Raw genomic sequence first — 20,116 nt, 5'->3', positions numbered from 1 at the left:
CTCAAAAGTAATCCAAACCTTGAAGGAATATCACAGGATATTGTCTAAACTCCTTTATCAAATGCTACTACCTTTAGACCTGCCAGACGCAGATCTCTGTTTCTCTCTAGAAGGGAATTAATATTGTGTCTCTTATTAATTCATTTCAGCATATAACATCCCTCTCTGTTCTGAAGTTCTTCACACCCAAACCTAACCCAGCCCAGTGAGAGCTGCTCTGAAGTTTGGATATAGCAGCAATAACTAAAATTAACTTTGGACTTCTCTGTGGATTTTTTAAATCCATGTTCCACTGGCATGGATTACTGGTGTCTACGAGCATAAATAAAATGTATTAAATCCCAGTGTGCTTTTCAGAGGTTGTCACAGAATATGCCATAGGAGACAAAAACACAGCAGTGCATGCTCTGCTCAACATAGTCTTCAAAAGTTGCCAATGGAAGCGGTCTTTACCTGTGCTCCACCTGCGTTCGCACTCACAAGTTCTGTGATCAGAATACACGGAGAGCATTTTCCCAGCCACGAGGTTCTAATTACCGAAATCTCTCTTCTAAGCCACATCTGACCTGAATATCAGGTTGCTGGTGAGGAGACTCATTCACTGGAACTGGCCTTATGCAGTCCTCAACGGAACATCCTGACTGCTGCTGATGATCTCAGTCCAGGCTCCTGCAGCCTGGCACATACAACCTGCAAAGTCACAGCATTTCTCTCTGTTTTCTATCCACCCAGGTTAAGAGTGCAGGATGATTTAGAGCTATAATTATTTGATTCTGTATTATAAGAATGCCCAAGGGAACTTCAGTGAAGTAATAGCCTTGTTATTCTCTAGGCACACCAGTCTTACAAAACAGAAACTCCCCTACCTGGCTTGCTAATGTTGGTGAAACTGTAGAACCAAGTAAGCTCTAACATTGGGAAAAGGATGTTCAATGAAATGAGGGATGGTACGAGAAAAGGAAACATGGCATATACAAATATATGACCTGATTGAGGGTCCTAAAAGCTTGATTCTCCTGTAATAGTATCCCTTAACAACTGATGCCCTCCTCACCCACAGCTTCCCCTTTGTACTTGGCTTAAGCCAAGGAGGAGGTGATGAAAAGGGGAGAGACAGCACTCTACCATGAAGTAATACTTGTGCCCCTTGCTTTCTGGCTGAGAACTGAGCTGCACGGAATTCTATCTGTTCCACTGCTTTAGTTTAAGGGGAGCAGCCACCCAGTCTCTTTCCCCTTTGAAATCTGTTTCAATGCAAGGTAAATTCTAGCAATGGCTTAACATTGATTTGGGCCTGGATAGGAGGCAGGGTAGAAGCAGTGGGAATTAGAATGCCGATTCCCTGCTTAGAAGCTTCTCTGGCCATTCTTGTTTCAAGTACTGTTTTTTCTCTGCCTACTTGTATCTAAGAAAAGTAACTCTTAAGGTAACTTTAACTTCTGTTGTGGTTTTGAATCACAAAGCTTGTATATTTGTTTAGGCATGCAGATATAAATTATTTTTTTAAAGCTCTTATTTCACACAATGCTTGGTTACTTTATTATAAAAAAAAGAAAAAACAACTTGGGGGCCAGCATGTTGGCTCAACTGTCTAATCCTCTACCTCCAAGTACCAGCATCCCATTTGGAAACTGGTTTGTGTCCTTGTGTCCTAGCTGCTGAGCTTTCCAGCCAACTCCCTGCTTGTGATGTGGGAGAGCAGAGGAGGATGAATCAAAGTGCTTGGACCCTGACCTGCATGGGAGACCCAGAAGAAGCTCCAGGTTCCTGGCTTCAGATCATCTCAGCTCTAGCCATTGCAGCCATTTGGGGAGTGAGCTAATGGATGGGAGATCTTCCTCTCTATGTCTGTAATTCTGTATTTCCAAAAACATAATACTTTTTTAAAAACTTGAATAAATGGCTTTCCACAATAGATATGCCATTTTCATAAACTGCATTTTCAGTTGTGTGAGGGGATGTTTTAGCATGGAAGAACAACTTTTGAAATTTTTCAGAAAGACCTTAAAGATATACAATATTAAAATATATTTCATTATAGAGTTACACAGGCATTTTGTCAGCTTGCATGCAAATAATTCATAGTTTATATTTTGCAAAGTCTTTTTGTATTCTATTCTTCCTCCTAACATTTTAGGAGTAAAGGAATAATGTCCTACCTAAAGACAACATCAACGCAGTCATTACTGTATGCAACTTAAGTGACATTTATGTAAGCACCAGGGTTAAGGTGACACAAATTCCAAATTTCTAAAATACTGTATCACTCATGTTATACTAAAACTCTACATAGCAGTAGAGTATCCACACAATAGAATTTATTGATTCACAAATATTATTTGCCTCAAAACACTCAACACACACACACACACACACACACACACACACACACACACACTCCTAAAGAGAAATCAGAGACACCATGCCCTCAGACAGGCACAGACACAAATGATTACTCTCACTTGACACAACAACTGTACTGTTCTTTCCTTGCAGTTCACTCCAGACCCAGAGGGCTGGATCAAGAAAGAGATACTTGATAGCTGCTGTTTCCGTAGCTGAAATATTTGTGAAGTTAACGCATAATCTGAAAGCAGAAGCTAATAAATTATAGGGTGCTAATTGGAGCTGGTGTGGAGCTGCCAATCATGTTATCCTAAACACAGAGAGACCCTCATAACCTAAAAAGGCAAAGTAGGCTCCCAGAACAGCTCCCAGTTGTTTTCAGCCGTGACCTGCAAATATCACATCCAGCCAAAGCTTGACAGTGGACAGAGGTGATTCTGCTACTACAACTTGAATTCCAGACATTAATTTTCTTTTAGAGAAAAGTAGAAAAATATTTTGAGAAAAGATTGTGGTTATCCATTGGTGAAATATGTCTAGAATTTGCAAGAATAATTATTGCTTTGGTAAAATATGTTACCATTCATTTGGAATTTTGTCAGTCATTAAGAAAAGTTAATGCAAAATGAAAAATCTGAAATTCTCTATGACTCATATCACATTTCTATGAGCTTTAAAATATACTCTCTTTAGGAAACTAATCTCTTCTAAAAATTAAGAAATCCAAATTTCATCTGACTTCCTAAAATTCTGTTGATCGAATTGTATCAGCAACATGTTTCTTATTTCTTGTTTTGTTTAAGTTTTAAATATCTCCCAGTACCCCAGCTGTAGGCAACTGCCTCAGTTTCCTTATACCTAGGCAAGTGTTACACTGCTAGGTGAAAAGCTGCCAGTAGCTGGAGGGCATTCTGGGCCTGATTAGTGTCAAATTTGTGTTAACTACATCAGTATGCCAACATAGCGGGAAAGGTGGGGAACTCCTGGCAAGGACATGACAATCCAGCCCACATGTGACAGATTGCCCAAGGAAGGGGTATGGGGATATATTAGAGTGGGAGTAGCTGAGGGCATGTTTGACAGGGAAGGGATGATTTCTGGGGTCTTCCACAGGCCATGCCACTGCACTCACAGGCAGGCAAGAGAGTTGGGACAGAATGGTTTAGAAGGGTTAAAAAAAAAACGGCATGACTAGGTCAGGTCAAGACACCCATCCCAAGTGGGAAACCTGGGCTGGGCTAAATGGCATCACTTGCTGCCCACTGGGTGCTTGCAAAGGCTAGGGTAGGTGGTGGAGGACATGCCTGGCTTGGCTAGGCCACAGTAACCTGCCACTGAGTGTCAGAGCATGTCAGACTGAACCACAGCACCTCCAAGAAAATGAGAGAGCCAGATCTGGAGGCTGATTCTGTAGGGGAATTGTGAACTTGCTTCTGTGGCATGATAGCACCCAGCGGTTTATATGGAAAGCTATGGGTGTGTTGGACCAATCCAGGCTGGACCATGGAATTCACCTGACAGGAACCCACCTGACACTTAAGGGGCTGTGACTGGGAGAAAGCTTAGTGGGACCAGGCTGCAGCACCAGCTGGCGCATGCAAAGGCTAAGATTTTGGTCAGACCACACTAAGCAGGGATGCTATCCTCACCAGCATTCATGAGATCCAGGGCTGGAAGCAGGCCTGGTAGGCAACTTGAGCAATTCCCCCACTGGTCCACAGATCCCTTTGGGGAGCATGGGAGCCAGGGCTGGGATTGGGCCAGGCATGGCTGCAGCATTCTTCAGCATTTGTGTGAGCTGGGTCTGGGGACCAACTGGGCTTGGCTATGCCTAAGCATCCCTGTAATATTCAAGAACCAGAACAGGGTGTGGATTATGCCTGAATGGTCTGGGTTGGGCTGTAACACCTACCAATGAAAGATGAGACTGTGGGTACACCACACTGTACCTACCAGCACATGCAAGATCTGGGTCTGGGAATGGCTCTGGTAGAGGAACTCTTGGGACTCTGTTGGGTGACATCTCCCACTGGTAAATGCAAAAGCTGAGGCTGTGGGCAAACCAGGCTGAAATACACTGCAGCATCCATCTGCATGTATGTTGCTGGGTCTGGGGACCAAACTGGGCTGGGCTCCAGCACCCACTGGTGCTTATGAGAGTCAGAATGGGATTGGGACAGGCAAGACTAGGTCATGACACCCTCTGGTTCACATGAGAGCCAGGTCTGGAGGTGGGCCAGGCTGGAGCAGACTGTGGCACCCACCAGTGAGAGCCGGAATGAGTGTGAGCCAGTAGGGCTAGGCTGTAATATCAACCAGTGATTTCCAGGCTTGACAGTAGGCCATATTAGTCTGAGCAGCAGACCTAGGGTTAAGAGTGGACCTTGGGGGCTGCAGGTTGGTACAGCCTCTATGGAAATCAGTATGGAGAACATTCAAACAACTCAAAATAAACATACCATATGATCCAGCAATAGCACTCCTAGGAATATATCCAAAACACCTGTTTCATGAGAAACCAACATGCGCCCCTATGTTCATAGCAGCACAATCAGTAATTGCAAAAACATGGAAGTAGCCAAAATGCCCAATCAGCAGCAGAAGATTGGATAAGAAAGCTATGGTTCATCTACTCCATGGAATACTACTCAGCTATTAAAAAAAACCAAAATGCAGTTCTTTGTGGCCAAATGGGCCCAACTGGAAACCATAATGCTAAGGAAAATGAGCCAATCCCAAAAGGTTAGATACCACATGTTTGCCTTAATTTAAGACAATATGATGTTATGTATAACATCTTATGTATGTTATGTTATATGTTGTGTATTAACTAAAATTGTAATGTCAATGAGGTGGTCACAGGACGTGGTTAAGAACTCGCATTTATTTTTAACATATTGGTTACTCAATAGTATGTCAATTCATTCCATAACAATGTAAATTTTTACTGATGGTATGTTGGAGCTTTTAATTGATCGGGATGATACTCTGCTAGCTCTGCCTTCAGACCAGAGAGGGTCTCCCTAAGAAGCCGTTGAACTTGACTGGACAATAAGATGCTGGACTCTATGTCTGGTATATGCTTGCAGTGAAGGAATCTCAACTGAACTTAAACTGTGGTTATGCAACAAGGTGGAGGAATCCACCATGGGTTTGGGGAGGGCTTGGGGAGAATCCCAGTACCTATGTAACTGTGTCACATAATACAATGTAACTAATGAATAAGTTTAAAAAAAGAAAAGAGTGGACCTTGTAGGGTAACTTGGGGAACTTTTCCACCAGGCACAGCTCCCATGTATGAGTGTGAGAGCCAGAGCTGGAAGTAGGCTAGCCCAGGCTAGGCTACAACACCCATTGACACATGTGTAGGCCATGTGGGGGGGAGGTGGACCAGACAGGGTTAGTTCATAGCACACACTGATACAAGTGAGAGCCAGGACAGGGTGCAGACCAGGACAGGTTGTGCTATAATACCCACCACTTCACATGAGGGATGCAAGTGCTCTAGGCTGTGCTAGGCTGTGGCATCTGCTGGTGAATGCCAAAATTGGGAAAGGGCCATCTCAGGCTGATCCACCTCACCCACTACATACACAAGACCTGGTGCTGGAATTGGGCCTCGTAGGGGAACTCTGGGGACTACCTCTGCTTATCCTGGTGGCACTAGGGGTGGCTTAGTTTGAGGTTAGGCCAGGGTTGCTTAGGCCACTGCACCCACTGGCATGTTCAAGAGCCAGAATGGATGTGGGCCAGCCAAACTAGGCTATGGAACTGTTGGTAAGTGCTGGGACTGGGTGCAAGTCGTGTCAAGCTGGACTGCACTAACCCCTGACAGGCACAAGACCTTTTTAATCTCTACGGGTATTTACAACTAGGAAAATTTTCTATTTACCTTGTTATCAGGAATGTTCTTTATTACAATGTTTCAAATAAAATAACTTTTCTTCAAAAAAAATGAAGGATCTTAAAATTTTTTTTATTTATTATTTTTGATTCATTAATTACATTGTATTATGTGACACAGTTTCATAGGTACTTGGGTTCTCCCCACCCCTCCCCAAACCCTCCCACCATGGTGGATTCCTCCACCTTGTTGCATAACCACAGTTCAAGTTCAGTTGAGATTCCCCCATTGCAAGCATATACCAAACATAGAGTCCAGCATCTTATTGTCCAGTCAAGTTCAACGGCTTCTTAGGTATACCCTTTCTGGTTTGAAGACAGAGCCAGCAGAGTATCATCCCAATCAATTAAAAGCTCCAACATACCATCAGCAAAATTTACATCATTATGGAATTGACATAGTAATGAGTAACCAATATGTTAAACGTAAATGCGAGCACATACTTTTGAGAAATATATGTGATTGAGATCATTGAGGGGAATTCATGAGCAACTCTCTTTTTCTGTTAATTCTTTAACTATAACTTTGCTCTTATTTTTAACAACTGTTTTATCCATCTATGTCAATAATGCTATTGCCATGAAATCAAATGGAGAACAAAACAAAATGATATTTTTGTTGTTATTGCTGGTTATTTTATAAGGTAGAGCAGTATTTTTTCTTCTACTATTACATGTTACATGCTATAATTAATACTAGAAAGCAATTGGATATTTTTTCTATCATGATTTTTTCCTTTCTTTTCTTGCTTTGGGAAGTACTTCCTAAATACAATACATACTCTGGAAAGTACTACCTAATACATTATTATTATTATTATTATTATTATCATTATCATTATCATCATCATCATCATCATCATCCCATTTTGCCCATGTGGAAGCCTGTTTTTCCTGAGGCAATTTCTTCTCTGAAAATAGGAAAAAGAACATTGACAGATTTTGAGGAAAAAAAGGAAGAATGAATGAAAGAGAAAGGAAGGAAGGAAAGAAGGAAGGAAGGAAGAGAGGGAGGGAGGAAACTTTAAGTGAACTTTTGGTATTTGTTCCTCCTTGTCCAAAAAATTGTTTACAAAACATTTTTAATTTGTGCTTTTTTAAAGGAATAAAAAGGGCCTTGCAGAATGGCTCAGTGACTAAATCCTCACCTTGCACGTTCCAGGATTCCATACGGATGCTGGTTCATGTCCCAGTTACCCCACTTCCCTTCTAGATCCCTGACTGTTGTCTAGGAAAGCAGCAGAGGACAGCCCAAAACCCTGGGACCCTTCATCCATGTGGGAAATATAGAGGAAGCTCTAAACCCCAACATACCAAAAAACCTTCACCCTCACTGTCCTTTTATACAGATACTGTCTACCTTTTTATGTTCCAACTTTAAGTTCTGCCTCCTCTATGAAAGCCGCACTGCAGTGAGTGGTCTCACACTACGGAAATCCTCTCCACCTGTTGTTTTTGCCAATTACTTGGTGTATATTATATGACAACAGTATCTTGTGATGCAAGTTCAAAATCTAGGAAGCTGTGGTGCTAATAATTACCTGTTCTTTCCTGACATTACATTCTCTATTTTTTTAGTATGAACTTTTTTTAAAAAAATCATTATTTTTCATGATACAGGTTATTAGGATCAGGGATTTCCCCTACTAACCCCTCAAGCACTGTTTTTCCTTACATTGTAACAATAATTTTGTCCCTCAACAACAGTCACAAACCCATCACTCTATTTAACTGTATCCCAACACTGCAGATATAGACAATGGTATAAAGTCTAGTGTTGTAGTAGCCAGATATAGCTAAAAGTTTCACTGGGAGTCCATCTTTTATTCAGAAGTAGAGATGCATAGTGCAATGCATCTCCATTTCATGTATACATTCTTTATTCTTAACCAGAAGTTGATTACAATGACTAGGCATCACCAACTATCAGCCTACACACACACTAGTAGCTGCAAATGTTGGGCCAGTTCTGTCTCCAGCTCTGCCTCTTACATAAACCAGTAGTTACTGTGGCTCAGTCCAACCCTTCCCACCACACACACTTGGTCCTCATGTACATAAGCAGGAATTGTAGCCCAGCTGGAGCGACCCCTAATAACCCACACTAGGCCTGCCCCAAGCCCTGGTTCCTCTACTTGCCAGTTTCAGTAGCAGACTGGTCCAATGTGTCCCACATCCAATTCAACTCTCATGTATGTGAACTGGCATTGAAGCCTTAGCTCAACACAACCAATCCCACTATCCAGCCCACACTGGTGCCAGCAGGTGCCACCACCAGTCTATCCAGGCTTGTTCTCAGCCCTGATTGCCATGTTCACCAGTGGGAATTGCAACCCATCAGAGAGCTGCCCACAGTTTCCTTAATGGGCCCACATCCAACCCCAGATCTTGCACTTTCCAGGTGGTTCTGCACCTAACTTGACAAGATTTGCCCCCAGTCCCAGTACTTGTAAGATGATGCTGCTGCAGCCAAGTCCAACCAAATGCACCTACTTTGGCTTTGGCAAGTACCAGTAGGTACAATTTGTTAGCCCAGATTGGCTCTCCCCCTAATCCAGCGCACATGAAGGCCAAGAGGTTTTTGTGATGCTGTTCAGCCTGGTTGGGCCCCAGTTGCAGTACTCACTTTCACCAGTGGGAACAGAGGCCCAGCAGGAGAGCCCCCTGCAACCACCCTACTGGGCTCACATCCTTCCCGTCACATATGCTGGTGGGTCCTGTGTCCCAATCTAGCATGGTCCACCTTACCTAGGCATTTGTTTGGCCCAGCCCAGCCCAGTCTGCCCCCAATTCCAGCTCATGCTGGTGGGTGTTGCACCCTAGCCGAGCCCAGCCAGTCTTGAGTCCCAGCCCTAATGTGAACTGGCTAGTGTTGTGGCCAGACTCAGCTTGTCCCATCTCCTGTCCTAGTCCTTGGATCTGCCATTATGAACTGGTCCAGCCTGGCCTGCACCAGAGCTGACCTATACATATTCTGCCAGGTACCATAACCTAGCCTGGGCTGGGCTGCTCCCAGCCTTGGTTCTTGCACTCACCTACACAGACTGCATCAGAGGAGTTCCCCAAGCTCCTCTATCAGATCTCCTCACACTTATCAGTGGGTTCTTAGCTCAAGCTGATTCAGTCCACCTCCTGTCCTGCAGGAATAGTGGCTTTGCCCAACTGGCCCATTCTCATTCCAGTTCTTTTTGTTGGGTGCTGTAGCCCAGCCATACCTGCTCCACATCAAGACACAGCTCTGCATGATTCAGCAGGGGCAGAAATCTAGCCTAGATCATCCTGCACCCATCCTGGCTCACAAGCACCAGTGGGTGCTGGAATCTAGCCCGGTCTGGAGCACCCCAGACCCTGTCCACACCCATACCAAGGACACTATAATCATATCCAGTCTAGATTGTCACCCCTATTCCAGCCCTCACACTCACCAGTGGGAACTATGACCCCTCCAGGGCATCCCCTTAGCTCCCCACCCAGGTCTGTTACCAGCCACAGATTTTGTGCATGCCAGTGGTAGCTCTGATCTAGCTCAGTATAGCCCATAGCCATCCTTGGCCTTTGCCATCAGATGCTGCAGCCTGACCTGTGCCTGTCCACCCCAAGTCCCAATTCTCACTTGTGGGTTCTGGAGCCTAGCCCTGACTAGTCTGCTCCTATCCCTGGATCATTCAACCTGGTAGGTGTGATAGCCTAGCCCAGCATGACTTACACTCCTGCCTGGATCTTGCACATGCCAGTGGGCTAAAGTTGACCCAGCCCTGCCCAGTCTGCCTGCCTCCAGAATCAGCCCACACACTTGCCAACAGGTGGAGCTACCTTTCAGCCTGATCAACACCCAGACCTGAACCACATGTTCACCAGTGGGAGTTATGACCCACTATCCAGCCCACACTGATTCAGAGGAATTTTCCAAGTTCCCCCACCAGGTCCACACTCAAATCCAGGTTGTTTATGTGCTGGCAGGTGCTAAGTCCCTTCCAGGCATAGTCTGACCACTCTGTACCAGCCTTTATATGAGCTGGAAGATGTTGCAGCCCAGCCCACCCCACATCTTCTTCTGAGTGCTGCAACCTGGACCCCTCTCTTACCTTCAAGTAGAATAGCCTTGTCCTTCGAAGTCCCTCAGAAGTCATTCTTTACCTGCAACACAGCCCCTCAGCGATTTTCCCTCCCCCATACCTCTCTACCCCTTTCCCTAATCAATCCACAATTCCTGCACCTGGGAGTGCATGAGTTTCCCAGCTCAGCCTTCCCGTTTGTGACATATGCTGACCTGGGTCTGCACCCTTCCATCCCCCCAAGATCCAGGCCCATTCAAAGTTTCCCAAGCCTGCTTCACCAGCCGACCAGGACAGCATGCTAATCTGAGGCTTTCCTGTCCCCTCACCCCACCTGACTGAGGACCAAGCACTGGGGAAATCCCCATACTTGCTCCACCCAACTGGACATGAGCCCCAGGTCCTCACAGGCCCCTACTGGTGCTATCCCCCAGTCACCTGAAAGCCTACACCCCCAGGCCCCTACGAGCCAGTTGCCCCCACTGTGGCCAGCACAGAAATAATATTGGCCTCTACAATACATTTTACATGCAATATCTTTAGCCAATATCCATTGTATTCCTTCACTAAATATTTCTACCACTACTGTTCATTATTTAAAAGACTGATAATCTATACTTACTTCTTAGCTAATGCATGAGAATTTCGCTGGTTGGTTCTCTTACATATCACCATTCTGCTGCATAAACTGTTACACAAATATACTGCAAATCCAATTGAAGACACTTTTGAGGAATTTTAAAAGATAATCCTCATTTATGCATTTATTATTTTGTGTGCTTTCTAAGAATTGCATAGCTTGAGTTAAACAATGCACTCCTAATCACTTTGTATTTAATATTAAGGAAAATATTAAATGAATTTAATCTTAAGCAGTTTATATAAAATAGCTATGACAAACACATTTTTATAACCACATATGATTTTTATACTGAAAAATACAAAACTTAAAGCTTAGAGATCTTCATGATCCTATTTTCAATATGACTGAAGTTGCTGGTCTAAGCTTTCAAATTGTGAAATATTTGACAGTTATGATTAAGGAGACTGTTCTACTGCAGTAATAGCTTTTCTTCAATTTCTCAGATCACAAGGGCTGGTCCCTACTGTGCAGAAGTCTTCATTAGTCATTTTCTCTGCCATCTTTAAGATCCTCTGTACTTCAGTCATCCCCCTGAGCATGCTCCTTGTCCCCTTCCTCCAGAGCCCTGAACAGGCCTATTTCTGTCTCCTTCCATGTGTCCAAGACATTTCTGTAACAGCGCAGACTGAAAGGTGAGCAATGGCTTAAAGGCCTTCTCAGGAGGGAAGGCAGTGTTTCCCTCCCAGACTTAGCGTCTTCCCAAGCTTTCCACATGCTTAGTAGTTCACCTCACAACTCCACGGAAATTTAGGCTGTTGATATGGAGACTGCTGCAACTGAAACCGAGTGGCTCTCAGAACCAAGATCAGAAATGACAAGTTTTGCAATGCTCCTTCACAGACACAGACTCCCCCATAGCATCTAACATTGCACTAGAATTTTCCTTCAGTAACTGTTTAAATGGAGTGTTTATTTCATCTGTGTTTCCCAAACAGTACTCTTAATCAGACCCATCTCCATATCCACTGTGAGTGAGACAGGCATAGTTCAGGCCTTCAGGCTTGCCAGGAAGGCAGTAAGCCACTTGTTTTTCTTGGCAGAAATCTTTGTCTGCATGTAGTTCCTTCTCTTCTTTCCTCAGACCACAAGACTCAGATTCCTTGCAGCCTACAGGACCCTTTGAATTTTCCTCCCGTTGACTACAGTCTGTAGTAAGTACCATATAGTTTAGCCCTTCTTGGTTCTTGGTTTCCATTAAAGCAATTGGTCTCACATCATCTGAATGCAAACAAATCATACTTACATCTTCACCTGTGGGAAAAATATGAAAGTTATTCTAGCATACATTTAGATTTTCACTTGTAAAATAGTGCAGATTATATAAGAATCACAGTAACATTAACTGCATACATTTGTCCAGGAGAAATCTATGAAGATCTTCAAGTTCTGAAAACACAAAACTAAATGAGACAGGCATCCTGTCTTTGAAGCTTCCTACAGCAGGGAAGCAGGCGTGTGACCAGAGAGAAGGTGTGCTTACAGCACAGAGGTAATGAACTCTGTGCCAACACATGGGAAAAAAAACACAGTGGTAGAAATTAAGTGGCCCTAGAATGGCCCTTTTTGTCTGGCACTCTCTTTGAATCTTCCCTGCAGCTGAAATATCTACCTTTAAGATACATTCACTTAAATTTAATAGTGACGTGATCACCTTGTAAAATAATGTTTTATTGAATGCTTACTACATGCCAGGCTGTGTTATTCATGTTGGTGATATAGCAATGAGTGTGAAACAAAGTTGTTGATCTTTTGAGTCTATTTCCTAGTCAGGAGAGACAGACAATAAATTAGTAGAAAACTAAACCTGTGTCTGGTTGTCATGAACACTACATACAGAAGGGGAGGGGGTTTTTGGCAGAGTAACAGGCCAGAGAATAATGGAGGTACAAGGAGTCCACTATCTTAGGGTATCAGCAAAATCTTCCTGAATGAGGTGAAATTCGAGCAGAAACTCAAATTAAGCGAGATCCACCATGTGGCTATCTTTGGAAGAATATTCAGGTGAGAAAGAATAGCAAAACCAAGAATTCCAAGGCAGGAGATTGCTGGGTGTAGACAGAAATGGCAACGAGCCTAACTGCTCTTATTCAATGATATCCCTGGAATAAATATCAAGAAAGCAGTAACACTAATTGACAGATTAGCTTAAACTAGCTTTTTATGCCACCAAATGTCTGGTAGGGAATAAATAAATGCCTAGTAAGTTTCTTTTGAAAATAAACTTTTAATTCGGAATAGTTTTAAACTTTACAAAGCACGTTTGCTCACAAAACAAAAATTATGAAGTAGTACATTTTTCATATACCCCACATTCAGTTTCATCTACTATTAACATCTTTTGTTACTATGAACTATTTATGACAATTAATGAACCATATTGAGTTTCCCTTGTTTCTGTTTCTCAATACAAACTCCCCCTTTCCACCTCCACCCATGTTCACTACTCCCTGCCTCCACATTCTAATTGGCTGTGAATTTTTGATGGTACTGTTAAGGGAAAAGGAAAATGACACAAAAAAATAACAATATCATTATGACTGTTATTGATGTTTTAACACTTGTAGAGTACCTGCTATGTAGCAGGCACTATGCTAGGCTTTACACAGAGATTAACTCATTTTTTCCCATTGAGTAGGTACAGATATTATCCGATTTAGCATATGAGGAATGTGAGACACAAAGAAGTTAAACAAACTGCTCAGGCTCACCCAACTGGAATTTAAACACAGTTTATTGGGCTTAAGCTTATGTCCTCATATTCTCCCTCCGTTAAGGGAGGGAGGTGTTAGGCCAAGAGGAGCCATGTACCCTACTAAAATCCTTGGGAGGATAAATATTTTGGCCCTCCATATGTGGAAAGCAGGGGACGGGAGCAGAAAAATAGGTAGACAAGTAGTAGTTGGCCTTTCTCACAATAATGCTCATATTGTTTTGTCTTTGTGTACCAAAAGACTGACCTAGTAGCAGAGCTTCTAAAACATTTCATAAGATACTAGTGAGTGAAACATGCAATAAAAATGCACAAATGTAAAGTAGGAAGATTTTTTTAATTGATGCTTTCCAATCTCTGGGGTATTACTACTTTGGTGAAAAATTTATGATCATGAAACACTCATATTTAAAATAGTACAAACATTTCCGTAAATAGATGTTCATCTTACCTTTCTCCTTATCCTTTTTCCAGCATGAGAATATCCAAGTGTGTACCTAACAAGCATGAGGCTTATTGGTCACCTTACCTTTTGTACTTAGCTCTCCTGTATACCAAGCTTTGGTTTAATGTGAATGAACTTGAAATATGTGAAGAAAGAAAGACATTCACAGAATTAAGGAAAGCACTATTGGACCTATTTTTTCCCACAGAAATGTTTCAGTCTTCATCTCTCTCAAGTTCCACACCCGAACTACAAAATTCACCTTATTATGATACAGTGTAAGGACTGAAGCACATCCTTACACTGTCTCAGCAGGTGCATATCTGTTTTGAAAAACTCTCCGCTCTAATGGAGAACACCCTGGTCAACTTCACAGACTTTTTGGTATCATCAACTTTCTCTTCATTTCTCAAAAAATAAAAAACTATAAAATGAAAGTACTGCAAAAATTTTTGTGGGAAAAAGAATTAATAGATACATTACTTGGATGCAAAAAATGTCAACACCCATGCCTAGAACTCACAAATTTTTTGAAAATGCATAATATGAAATTAATCTGCATGAATTTTCAAATTCTTTTGAATCAAATGAACTTATATTTTAATATCTTTATCCATGAATTTTTCAAGTATTCTTGCAGCAAATTTCAAATCAAATAATTATGTTGTAAAATATCACGCATATAGAAATAATTTTATTAATGTCAAGGTGGTTTGCCTCATGCCCAATAGCTGAACATTTGTGAAGAATCCTTCTGCTAAAATTAGGGCCAATGTAGGCACTGAGATGCACAGAATAGTTTGCTATATATGACAATAAAAATGTTTAAAATGTTAGGAAGAAGTATTTAAATTTGGTGACCCACATGATTGAGGACATTGGGGAAAATTTAAAGGATTTAAAGAAACTAAATGAAAAGGTTTGAATTTCAACAAAAACTTAAATCTATAACTCATGTTATCAGCTGCTTTATTGCCATAACGTTGATTCATTAAATATCATATTGGAAAAGTTCTTGCCCAAACAAGATTTTAGTTTAGGAGAGGATTTCTGGTTTGCCCGCTTGTTTGTTGACTTGTTTTAGAATCTTTTCTTAGGAAGTAAATACATTCTTTCAGTAAATTCTGTTGCTATGTGTCAAAGAAAATCATTCCCTAACTACTTCATTTGTTCACAGAACTTACAACAATACTTAGTAACTTGACCCTGGCAAGCTTTCAACAATTAATACATCTTCGTGTAGCATCAAGATCTTGGGAAACACAAGGACCTTGAGGGGAGGTTATTTTGTTTTCCTTGTTTACTTTTGCTTAAAAATTATTTATTAGAAAACCTGCAGGTCAGACCTTGAAGCAGATATACTAACCAAAGATAGCATGCAATTAACAACCTCTTTAAGAGGGAAATATTAAAATAAAGAGACTTCCAAGTAAGATGGGGTATTTACAGACTAGACATATGCCGGCTGACTAGCTATGTTTAGAACAGCAGAGAAGCATTTAGATTTGTTTCCTGCAGAACACTCTGGGACTGATGAGGTGATGTTTACACAAATGTTTGGATGAAGTCACTGGGATATTTTTACTAGATGCTCAGATATGTTACTAATCTCTCTCTCTCTCTCTCTCTCTCTCTCTCTCTCTCCTCCCTATCCACTCCATTAGGTCAGTAGGACCATAGAATAAGCTTGGAATGATTGTTCCCTGTGGACCTAGCATACCTAATGTCAAAAAAGAAAAAGAACTCTGCCAATGACTTCTCTGTTTATTATATGTGTTCAAATATAACAATGTGACATTTTATTGCTTTGCTAAATGTGCCCACCAGTCTGCAAATCAGTAAACACTATTAAGCATTTTCTCTATTTAAAAATAACTAAGTTAAAAAGTAATTAAGGAGTTGCAAATACATAAACTGTCTTTTGTTCTAGTTTTGCTTTTCATCTGTCCCTCCTGTTCAGTCACAATCTCAATTATCACAATTTTCATATCTCTTTCCACTCCTAATCACTAGGATTTACATTTATAGTTAATAACAGATCATGGTTTTCCTTCCATTAAATTATGCCGCTTCCACGCCCAGAATTGCTTGTTTCTGTCTAAATATCAAAATTGGAGGATTTTCCCTGTTTAATTCTTTCTCTATCACTGTTTTGAATATTTATATCAACTTCCCTACTTTTATAAACATTATTTGGAATCTTAATTTATTCTGCTAACAATTTTGCACTTCAATGAATTTGCTACAAATAGGAGAAATGGTGTGTTTTTTCTTGCAGACCCTATGTAATATGTAGTTGGGTGGGAATCTCCCTTAAACACTCTCATGATTGTGAACACTGAGAACAAAGTGTTTAGAATTGAGAATCAGATTATAGCCTTACTTAACAATGTGATCATGGTGAACTTTAAGCCTTGGTTCTTGTATCTAGCAACAATGACAGTAATTGCACTTCATAGAACTATTGTGATGGATGGCTAATGACACAAGCGGCATATTCAAACATTCTAAAATTAAACTCACAAAGATTATAATTAAACACCTGTTACAAAAAGGATCCTGTTCTATATATTCTGGATGAGCACTGCTGGTTACCTATCTCAGCCTCATAGAAGAGCTATGTGATGCATCATAGTAAAATATTCTCACAGGCCCAAGGAGACTTCCAAAAGAGTTTAAAGTAAAGCTAAACTCTCAGGAACACTGGTAGTCGTTGGGCAGCCTCCATGATTTTATAACTAGTTTGAATAATTGTAAAGGAAAAGATGCCTTGCACAAAGATTTCTGGAGATACAACACAAGTTCTGCATAACTCCAGAAAGCTGTACCTCTCTGTAGCATTAATCATGCCCTCTTCTGTGAGCTTCTCTTAAATTGCCATGAAAATATTCCCGAACAGACTTTCTTTTGGCTTTCCAGTTACTGCTCTCCATGCACATCCTCTTCCTTTGTTAGTCCATCACGGGCCACTCCCTGGGTCGTGTCCTGTTCATCTTCTTCTCATTCCATTCTGACTAACTAAACCACTTCATCTATACCCTTGACTTTGACCACCCTTATTCACAGGTCAGAATTTTTAACTGAATACAAACTCACATCTACTGTACCCTGGGTTTCTCTGCTTGGACTACATGGTCAGCTGACACAAATAACAAATGCTAGGCTGTTTTTCCTGTGTTCTCTATTTAGAACTGGCACTACTTTTCAACCAGTTTCTCAAGCCTTGGATTTGGTCCCCTCTCTTTTCCTCACCTAATTAATCTCCAGATTACCTCTTTGATGACTATGGATCCCTTTCCTTTCCTTTACATTTGCCAAACCCCATTAATTTGGTTTTCATTAATTTTTATTTCTTGATTAGTGTGACTAATGTCCGTTAATGTTATCACTTTTCATTTCTCACCCTCATATACAACAAGCTATATTCAGTTCTGTAAACACCCCATTCTCTGCCATTCTCTGGCTTTCTACATCCTATTTCTATTCTGAAACATAATTTTCCCACCTCTTTGCAGAGCTCAGTTAGAGGTAACTTCTTCCCATCTGTTTTTCTTGATCGCTTCTAACACAATATGGATATTGTCTCCTGTAGAAGTCTACAGAATGTAGATCCCATCCTACAACAATATATAATTCTAATTTTTCTAAATTCCAGCAGAGTATTTAATCTAAAGTCATCTACCCATTAAGTCTTTAAAGCTGAGATTATTTAAGAGGACAAATATGATAAAGAATCTGCCATTCTTCAATTACTTTAGAATATGTAAATTTTATCTCTGAATCTGACCACTATCTACACAAACATGCATAAATAAATATCTTTGTGTTTATATATACGCACATGAATTATAAAAATACAACCATATTATTAAGTAGTTAGCACTGGGGAATGAGTTAAGGAAGAATTATGAACCTTATATTCTATTCTGCGTAAGTAATTTTATAATAAATGCAAAGTACTATTGCAATAAGGATATTTAAAATGTTGAGGCAATTATAAAATAATTTAGCAGAAGTTATTGCTATTAAATATAAATTAGAGTTGCAAAATAGTATAACAGAAGATTAATTACTGGAAATGTTAGAAAGTAAAAGCAGGAGTCATTTTAATGGTGGATATAAAAATATTTTAAAATATTTTAAATAGATAATTATTGTGATTATAAGGTCTACAAAAAGATATTCATAAATTTGAGCCTTTTACTCAAGCATTATTTTCTAAACATAAGAATAGTGATTTAGTGAAGAAAAACAGGTTGTCAATGACAAGCAAACACATTCTACCTTATCTTTTAGATACCTACACATCAACTTAACCCTATTATCATTTATCTATCTTAAAGAAAACTATTAAATTTTAAGATTTTTTTTACATTTATTTGTCTGTTTATTATTTTTCATGAACACTTGTGTAGGTATAGGAAATCCTCCATTCCCTTGGCCATCCATCCTCCCCATTTTTCTCTTCCTTCATGTCCCCCCACATTATTATAGTAACATAGTCCTTTAGTAGCAGTGACAAGTTTAACTTTCTGCTACTTATGTGTTTCATGACATTGTAGTTGTAGGCAAAAGGTAGAACATCCAGAGAAAGGATTCCACTTATATAGTAACAAATCACCCTGGATTATAGTTTCTCTCAGGTTACCACATACCAAAAGATTAAAAAGACTTGAGCAAAAGTGCCCTGATAACACTCATATTTCCTCTGGATTGAATATCGTTCTATGATAAAGGCAGCTTTCCAAATCACCATTATAAACTTTCACTATTAAATCATGGATTCATTTTTTTATTATAGCTTCTCAGGCCCAGCACAATAGCCTATTGGCCAAAGTCCTCACCTTGCACACACAGGATCCCATATGGGTGCCAGTTTGTGTCCTGGTTGCCCTGCTTCCCACCCAGCTACCTGCCCATGGCCTGGGAAAGCAGTAGAAAATGGCCCAAAGCCTTGGATTCCTGCAGCATGTGGGAGACATGGAAGAGACTCCTGGCTCCTGACTCCTGGCTTCAGATTGGCTCAGCTCTGGCCATTGCAGTCACTTAAGGGAGTGAATCAGCAGATGGAAGATCTTCCTATCTACCTCTCCTCCTCTTCGTAAAGCTGACTTTCCAGTTAAAAATAAATTACTTTTTAGAAAAATTTTGCTTCTCAAGGAAAAGAAACAGTCTCACCCTTTCTTATTTTCTAAAACAAATCAAGAAACATCTTAAGTATAGGTACTTAAGCCTAGCTTGCTAGAATTCAATACCTCTGTTGAAATAATTTTCCAGTCACTCAGTGAAAAACTTTCATCATATAAATGTTTAGAAAATGATAAGAACTTAGAAGTGTTTGGAATGACTTAAAGATACACTTTTCTTAACCCTATATGACTGGCATCTGTCAGAGATTAGTACCACACAAAATGAGGGTTTACTTCAGGAGTTTTAGCTCTGAGGTACTCTGCCACTGGCCGTGTTAGCAATCATCTCTGAGGAGGAAGCCCCATGCCTGCAAAATTGTAAAATAGAAAATAAGAATTTTTTTAAAAATGTAAAACTTCTTCAACTAAAAAAAAATTATTTCTGCTTCATGAAGAGAAGGCGAGCAGAACCAACATGAGATTGTCAGCAAAGCTTATTTTGATGAGCGTCGTGATGCAAGGACAAGGCAAGGAAAGGCCTTTCCAGTCTGCTTATGTGAAAGAAGTTACGAGATCAGAGTTCATGTGATACATCCAAAATCACCCAGCATTCATAGTCAGAAACACAATAACCGCCAACAAAAGAGTAATTTTCCTTGTACTCCTTATTTTCTCTCGTATTAGTCAAAACAATACTCATGGTACCCAGTGAGAGTAGATAACTTCACACATCCATCTGTTGTCTAATAGTCAATCACTTCTAAAGAGTAAAAGGTCTAGGCACTGAGAGATTCTATTATGGCCCACTTGGTGGATTTATTTCTAAACAGTAATATCTGCATTTTAAAAGGCAACAGTCCTTGAAAACTTTTGAAAATGAGACCT

The 20,116-nt window shown here is 40.6% G+C and overlaps 1 protein-coding gene across 4 annotated transcripts in view; it reads right to left on the bottom strand.

The window, feature by feature from the left end:
- Positions 1–11,836: 11,836 nt before the first annotated feature.
- The window catches only part of ROS1 (ROS proto-oncogene 1, receptor tyrosine kinase), a 151,275-nt gene continuing 142,995 nt past the window's right edge, over positions 11,837–20,116 (bottom strand). For 3 of the 4 annotated variants that reach the window (XM_058655096.1, XM_058655045.1, XM_058654984.1), the window contains one exon: positions 11,837–12,198. In XM_058655096.1, coding sequence (XP_058511079.1) covers positions 11,888–12,198 — 311 coding nt within the window. In that variant the 3' untranslated portion in view covers positions 11,837–11,887. Of the gene's footprint in view, positions 12,199–18,620; positions 18,828–20,116 lie in introns of those variants that run through there. The other variant, XM_058655122.1, reaches the window with a different exon arrangement.

This window comes from Ochotona princeps, chromosome 1, assembly GCF_030435755.1.
Source record: "Ochotona princeps isolate mOchPri1 chromosome 1, mOchPri1.hap1, whole genome shotgun sequence".
NCBI classification, from domain to species: Eukaryota; Metazoa; Chordata; class Mammalia; order Lagomorpha; family Ochotonidae; genus Ochotona; species Ochotona princeps.
This window is presented reverse-complemented; position numbering and strand designations above follow the sequence as displayed.